The sequence below is a fragment of the Cyclopterus lumpus genome, chromosome 11 (assembly GCF_009769545.1).
Source record: "Cyclopterus lumpus isolate fCycLum1 chromosome 11, fCycLum1.pri, whole genome shotgun sequence".
Taxonomy (NCBI): Eukaryota; Metazoa; Chordata; class Actinopteri; order Perciformes; family Cyclopteridae; genus Cyclopterus; species Cyclopterus lumpus.
The window spans coordinates 18,956,021-18,963,520 of NC_046976.1; the positions used below are offsets into that span (position 1 = coordinate 18,956,021).

The 7,500-nt window shown below is 40.8% G+C and overlaps 1 gene segment (V, D, J or C); it reads right to left on the bottom strand.

Annotated features, from left to right (window-relative positions):
* Positions 1-4,705: 4,705 nt before the first annotated feature.
* On the bottom strand, positions 4,706-7,070 carry LOC117738816. The segment is given in 2 exon segments: positions 4,706-5,205; positions 6,937-7,070. Coding segments are annotated over 2 exon segments (336 nt in total).
* Between the last annotated feature and the right edge of the window lie 430 nt (positions 7,071-7,500).

Here is a 7,500-nt window from a genome sequence, read left to right on the forward strand (position 1 = left end):
GTATTTTAAAAAAAGATGCTATTAGCACCCAGGTGTCAGAAGCTAGCAATGCTATTTGCACTCGACCCTAATCCATAGAAAACAAAATATTTAATAAAAACAGGAAAAACTTCACACAAACCTCAGTCTCCTGGGTGCTCGCTCTTTATACGACTACTATGACTAGTCCTACGCCTTTCGACTAGCAAACTATTGATAGATTAAGTAGGATTTTATAGATTTGCTGCTACCAAAGCGCTCCTTTAGTAGCATTTTAAACCTTAGCTGGATGTAAATACAACACATTTTGAAAAAGAAACACCCATTCAAACGAGACAAGGCCTAATGTAATTATATTTTCTTCTCTAATCGGAGACCAAAGCCAACAAAAGGTTCGTCAATACTCCTCCGGCTCCTGATGAAGACGCACATCTTTACTGAACTGCAGGTTTGAGCAGAGGATACTCCAACAGGAGTGGATAGTGTACTTCTTGACAGACTTTTGGCAGTGCAGAGGACTTGCTGGAGAAAATGTGCCGGACCGGGACGTACGGAGGTCAGATAGAAGCTCTCTTTGGTCTACACCTTCAGAGGGACTCGTCAAGTCTCCTTTCCTAGCCAAGACGTGAGGGGAAGTGAAGGCACATGAAGGAGCAATAGTGGATCGCCTCTTGCGCCTTCCTTTTTGCCACATAATGAACGAGTCTATTCAGAATTCTGATACATCACATTACATTACAGGTCATTTAGCTGACGCTTTTATCCAAAGTGACTTACAATAAGTGCATTAAACCATGAGTCCAATCTCAGAACAACATGAATCAAGCAAGTACAATTTCTTCAATAACATTAAACTACAAAGTGCTATCAGTAAGAGCCATTTAAGTGCTACTAAAGTGTTAAACTACAAAGTGCTATCGGTAAGAGCCATTTAAGTGCTACTAAAGTGTTAAAGTGCTATCAGTAAGAGCAATTTAAGTGCTACCAAAGTGCTACTACGGCTCTACCTTCCCTATTCAAGGTATAGTCAAAAAAGATGTGTTTTTAGTTTGCGACAGAAGGTGTAGAGACTTTCTTCTGTCCTGATGTCAATGGGGAGCTCGTTCCACCAATGAGGAGCCAGCACAGCAAACAGTCGTGACTTTGTTGAGTGTTTAGCTCGAAGTGACGGAGCTACAAGCCGATTGGCAGAAGCCGAGCGAAGTGGACGGGCTGGGGTGTGTGGTTGGACCATGTCCTGGATGTAGACCGGACCAGATCTGTTCGCAGCACGGTACGCAAGTACACAAATGTTTTGAAGCGGATGCGGGCGTCCACCGGTAACCAGTGAAGGTTGCGGAGGAGCGGAGTAGTGTGGGTAAAATTAGGAGGTTGAAGATCAGTTGAGCAGCTACATTCTGGATGAGCTGTAGAGGTTGAATGGCATTAGCAGGTAGACCTGCCAGGAGGGAGTTCAATAGTCTAGACGTGAAATGACCAGAGCCTGGACCAGAACCTGTGCCACCTTCTGATACAAAGTAAGAGCTGCACACTAGGAGAAATACAATAAAAACTAAAGTGCCGAAAGCTTGTGAACTAGCCAAGACTTTCCAACCCCTCTTCAGGCCAAATGTCATTGAAGGTTTTAGACACTTTAGTGCCACCAAGGCCTCGACAACGGGATGAAACAGTTGCACCCGTCACCGGGCTCGAGTGACCCGCTGCTACCCTTTCACACCAGAGACCACTGACAGAATGATTGCACAACAAGGCCTTCAGTGTGTAGCGGAGTCACATTACTCCCATTGATTCAGTCCATTCATTGAAAGACAAGCAGACTGTGAAGAAGGTTATCAGGAGGGTGATATGAGCTGGGAGGAGACGGTACTACTTTGAATCGGCTTTCTTTTCTGAGCCCAGTCCACGATTATTCCACCTGGGAGGAGATGAAGGACACAGGAAGCTACTGAGAACATTGCAGACCCGTTGTTTTGGGGTTTTGAGAGAATACAGCGGGTTATGTTTATGTTAGTAATTAGGACTACTACGCTAAGTAAGGCAAGGCAAGGCAAGTTTATTTATAGAGCACAATTCATACACAAGGCAATTCAAAGTGCTTTACAGCTACATAAAATTATATATATATTTTTTTTTAAATAATAATATATTAATTATATTAAAAGCGAAGAGTGCAGATAAAATATAGAACCGTTTTCAGCCTGGATTTAAACATTGTCAGAGTTGAGGCCTGTCTCACATCTTCTGGAAGACTGTTTCAGATTTTAGCATAAAAGCGAAACGCAGCTTTCCCGTGTTTAGTCCTGACTCTGGACCAGCAGGAGACCACTCCCTGAGCTTCTCAGAGCCCGAGATGGTTCATATGGCTCTAACATGTCACTCATGTACGTTGGTGCTAGACCATGAAGACATTTGTACACTAGCAGAGCTGTTTTAAAGTCTATTCTCTGAGCAACAGAAAGCCAGTGCAAAGACCTGAGCACTGGACTAATATGGTGGTATTTCCTGGTTCTAGTCAGGACTCGAGCAGCAGCGTTCTGGATGTACTGCAGCTGGCTTACAGCTCGTTTAGAGAGCCCAGTGAGCAGGCCGTTACAGTAGTCTAACCTGCTGGAGACAAACGCATTGATTAGTCTCTCCAAGTCTGGTTTAGATACTATTCCTTTGATTTTGGCAATGTTTTTTAGATGGTAAAAAGCTGTTGATGTTATTGATTTAATGTGGCTGTTAAAGTTCATTTCTGAGTCAAATATTACCCCTAGATTTCTAACCTGATTTGTAGGTTTTAGAGAGAGAGTCTCAAGGTGACTGATAACACTTTCTCTTTGTTTCTGTGGGAGAAAATTGTTTTGCATCCACACACTGATCTGTTCAATGCAGTGACAAAGTAAATCTACAGGCCCATATTCACCTGCCGTCAGTGACACGTAGACCTGAGTGTCATCTGCATAGTTGTGGTAGGACACGTTATAGCTGCGTATTAGCTGGCCTAATGGAAGCATGTACAGATTGAATAATAGGTGTCCTAGGATTGACCCCTGGGGAACCCCACAGGTCAAAGCCATTTGGTCTGAGACACAGTTACCAATTTCAACAAAATACGTCCTGTCCTCGAGATAGGACTTGAACCAGTTTAGAGCAGTACCAGAGATTCCCACCCAGTTTTCTAACCTCTGTAATAAGATCCCATGGTCAACTGTGTCAAAGGCAGTGCTCAGGTCCAGCAGAACTAAGACTGAGACTTTGCCTGCGTCTGTGTTCAGGCGGATATCATTTGTCACCTTGATCAGAGCTGTCTCAGTGCTGTGGTTGGGCCTAAAACCTGATTGGAAAGTATCAAAAGCATTGTTAGACAGAAGAAAGTCAGTAAGCTGTTGGTATACAACCTTCTCTAGGACTTTTCTTAAGAATGGCAGGTTTGATGTGGGCCGGTAGTTGTTCAGTACTGTTGCATCATGACTGCTCTTCTTTAGAAGAGGTTTAATGACAGCAGTTTTTAAGGCTTTGGAAATGTTCCAGTCTGGAGTGAGATGTTGACCAGGTGAGCGAGTTGTGGTAACAAACTGCTCAGCACAGACTTTAGAAATCTAGTGGGTAAGTCATCAAGGCAGCACGTCGATTGGCTCAGACTGCAGATGATCTCTTCGACTGTTTTGTCAGTGACAGGTATGACATGTGTCAGCTCTAGGTGTCTAGCTGGCTGCAGAGTAGATATTTGTGTTGTGGAATTTATGGCATTTTTAATGCCTTGAACTTTGTCATTAAAGAATATTGCAAACTTATTACACTTAGATATAGAATTGAGTTCTAAGGGCAGTGAAACAGGAAGGTTTGTTAATCTGTTTATTGTAGCAAACAGGACACGAGAGTTAAAGAAAAATAACTCTCCCTTGTTCTACGCAAAGTCTGGTTGAACGCACATAACCTTTCTTTGTAAATCTCATAATGAACCTGGAGCTTTGACTTGCGCCATTTCCGTTCGGGTCTCCGGCAATCCCTTTTCTGTGCCCTGACCGAGTCTTCTTTTCTCCATGGTGCCTTTTGCCTATTTTTAACCATTCTAACCTTGACAGGAGCAATGGTATCCAAAACATGTACGGCTTGTAACAGCTGACAGCGGCACTCTACTTTACCTGGACATGAACCATAGCTATCCAGAGCCCAGCTGGAGACACAAACACACAGTAGATTGAGGACAGTTTTAAAGTTAAAGCTTACAAAAAAAAAAAAAAAAAAAATCGGGATGGATTTGTATTATGCAGTACACAGAAATCACCAGTGAGGGGCGCCATAAGGCAAAGCAGTACGAGAGTGGCTTACAGGGGTTTGGGTAGTTTATTTTAACAAAAGCCGCATAGAGAATCAACAAGGATTAATTTAATTCTATAATAAAATATTTTAAAAGGACATATCGCACCTGGAAAAGGCCTCATCCAAACTTTGGATGAGGCCTTCAATGTGTTGATCCTGAGGACGGACAGGAGGAGACAGAGACTGTGCTCATCTCTCTTTTATATTATTTTGGTAAAGTTTTACTGTCTCATTTAAACATCACCATGTATAAAAAACCCAAATAAATTTGTGTTGTGTCACAAATTGAGATCAAACTAATATCCAGTCTTAAAAAACATTTAAAAGTAATCAAGACATAATTGGACATTTTGTGCATTGATCTTACTAATGTTCTTAATATGTAATAAATATCAAAGAAAGGAAGGCAAAAGACAAATAAGTTTTATAATACACATGATAACATCTTTATTGTTTTTAAATGTTGAAACCATCAACACAAGCAGGAAGACGATAATGTTGAAACATGTCAAGAGAGAAAGAGAACCAGAGAGACAGTTACAGAGTGAGACTGAAACCAGTAGCAGAGTCCCAGTGAGGCAGCTCAGGACTGGGAACACTGGTCTCTCCTCAGTGTCTCTGAGAGCGGAGTCTGGGAGCCCTGGGTGGCCTCACAGGTCACAGAGCCCACCTTCCTCCACTGGTCTGCAGGGAGCCTCAGGGTGCTGCTCCAGCTGTAGTGGCCGTCCTTCTCCAGCACCCCGGGGCTCCTGCTCTCCTCCCAGCTGCTGCTGCTGCTGCTGCTGCCGTCCACCTTCCAGGCCAGACTCCAGTCTGAGGGGAAGCCCTTGTTGGCCAGGCACATGAGCGTGGCCTTCCCCTGCTGCAGCTCCTCACTGGAGGGGGGCAGCACCGTCAGGGTGGGGCCGACTCGGCCCACTGCAGAGAGACAGAGATTCATGAGGTTCATATGAGGGTGCAGCAGAGGAGGCTTCTAGTTCTGTTGGTCTTCCTCAGACCGGATGAAACTGATCTTAAAGGTTTCACTTCCCTCTCTGAGCTCAGTGAGCATGACAACAGACAGGTTTCAGTACTGAAGATAAAACATCTGAACTTCTTCCACTCAACTTTCTGAGTTACAGTTAAATGTATTACAGTAAAGATGACGATTGTGAGGCTTTTATTGTTTTAACCTTTTGAAAACCATGGCCCCCAATTGGTGGCCGATTTACACATTATAGTTAGACTGTGTAAAACATTACAATAAACATGAGCAAACATATTGATGTTATACATCAAATTAAACAAGAGAACTTGGGCTACAAGAATCAGTAAGCCATTTCCACACAACTCAAACACCAACTGAAAGAATTATTAAAATATCATAATCATCATTTTGTCAGGAGTCAGCCCACTCAGCACGTTTTTGGAACTAGCAACCCGTAGCTCGGTGCTATCAGAAAGATAGCAAAGAGCAAGAGGATTTAACACAGATTCTAAACATCTTTAGAAAATCCTTCTGCACCAAAGCATCACCGAGATATGAGCCAAAGAACACAGCAACATGAACCGATTTAGCGCTTTACAGTCACAAATGTTGCTTATCTTTGGCTTTTTTTGAGAAAAAAAAACATTTTTCTTCTTCTAATCAACAAATACTGCCGTATTGAACCCACCATAAGTAATATACAAGTGAAATATATGGTTTTCCACATGAGAAATTCAAATTGCACAGATGGTGCCCAAATGCCCATTTCGCCTAATTAATCTGTACTAAAACCTCTCTAACTTTGTTCTGCTTTACTTTTTCAAAGTCAAACTTTTCAGAGAGACTCTTCCCATATATTGATATGATCTCTCTGGTTTTTGACCTTTGCTCTGCATCCTTCCAAGAGATAATCATCCTGAAAGTGCTTTTTGTTTCTTGGCGAACATGAAAATTCAACTTTTGCTATCTTTCATCTTTAGTTACTCTTAACCAGTAACAAATATACTAATATGTACACATTTGAACAAAAGCACACATGGGTTGCCTTTATTATAACACCAACATTATTCAAATAGCCTTTGTGGTTGCTGAGATACACCTTTTTTAGTTTGGATATGTTATTTCGAGCTGAAACCTAAAAAGTAGGTCGGTTTTCAAAAGGTTAACTATCTGAAGTATTTCTTGTTTCAAGTCAAAACCTCAGACATGATGACATGTGTTTGTTCCCTTCATGTCAGCAGGAATCATCAACAGTCAGACTTCATTACTAACTGAATAATGTTAACTACTGAAATACTTTTTAAAACTCATAAAACGTGTTTAAAACCATCAGTCTGGGTCATAACATTCACATGTAACTCTGAATGAGTCAATCTTTAGCTGTAATTTCAAAACTTTAACATTAAAAAAAATATTTTCTTCTTTAGAAATAATAGTAGAGTAGTTCAAATGAAAATAGAATAATGTATGAACATGTAATAAAATGTTTTGTTCAACAAGATTATTCATTGAAGTGGATTTTAACCGACTTATCGAAGCTGAAGACTTCAAGAATTGTTACAAATAGAAAACATTTAAAATATCAGACAAAAATATCATTGTAAGCTCTCCAGCTATAACGTTCAAATAAAATACATGTTTAATGTATAATGAAGGTTTTTAAGGGACTCAGATGTACTTACTTCCAACATCCAGTCTGGTTCCTCCACCGAACGTCAACCACAGTGATACAAAGTCATTGAGCCGCCGTACAAAAACCTCTCATGTAGAGACACGGCTCTCTGACTCTGACACAAACACACTCACCAAACTCATCCACACTTTACACACTTCATGGAATAACTGGTCAACGTGTTCAACACTGATTCAGTAATCATACATATGATTTAACCTTTTATTTATTACATGTTAGACATCTAGGAGCAATATTAACTTGTCTTTCAGTAAAACTAATTGATGATTGATCAAGATATTCGTAAAGAAAAACATGAATTCCTTCCAAATATAAATAATTATCATGAACTCTAGTTTATTTCATACTTTGAGGTGTTAAATAAAAAGATGTTGTTTAATTTTGACCCACAGTGATGTAGATTTGCGTTGTAGTGAATTAGAGGGATTTTACAAAACAATCTAGAGTAAAATGTGTCCATCAAACTCAAACTAAAGACTCAAACGAGCACCGACACATTCCTGATCAATACTCTGATGAAGTGATTGATCCATTGATCATCAGCATCATCACA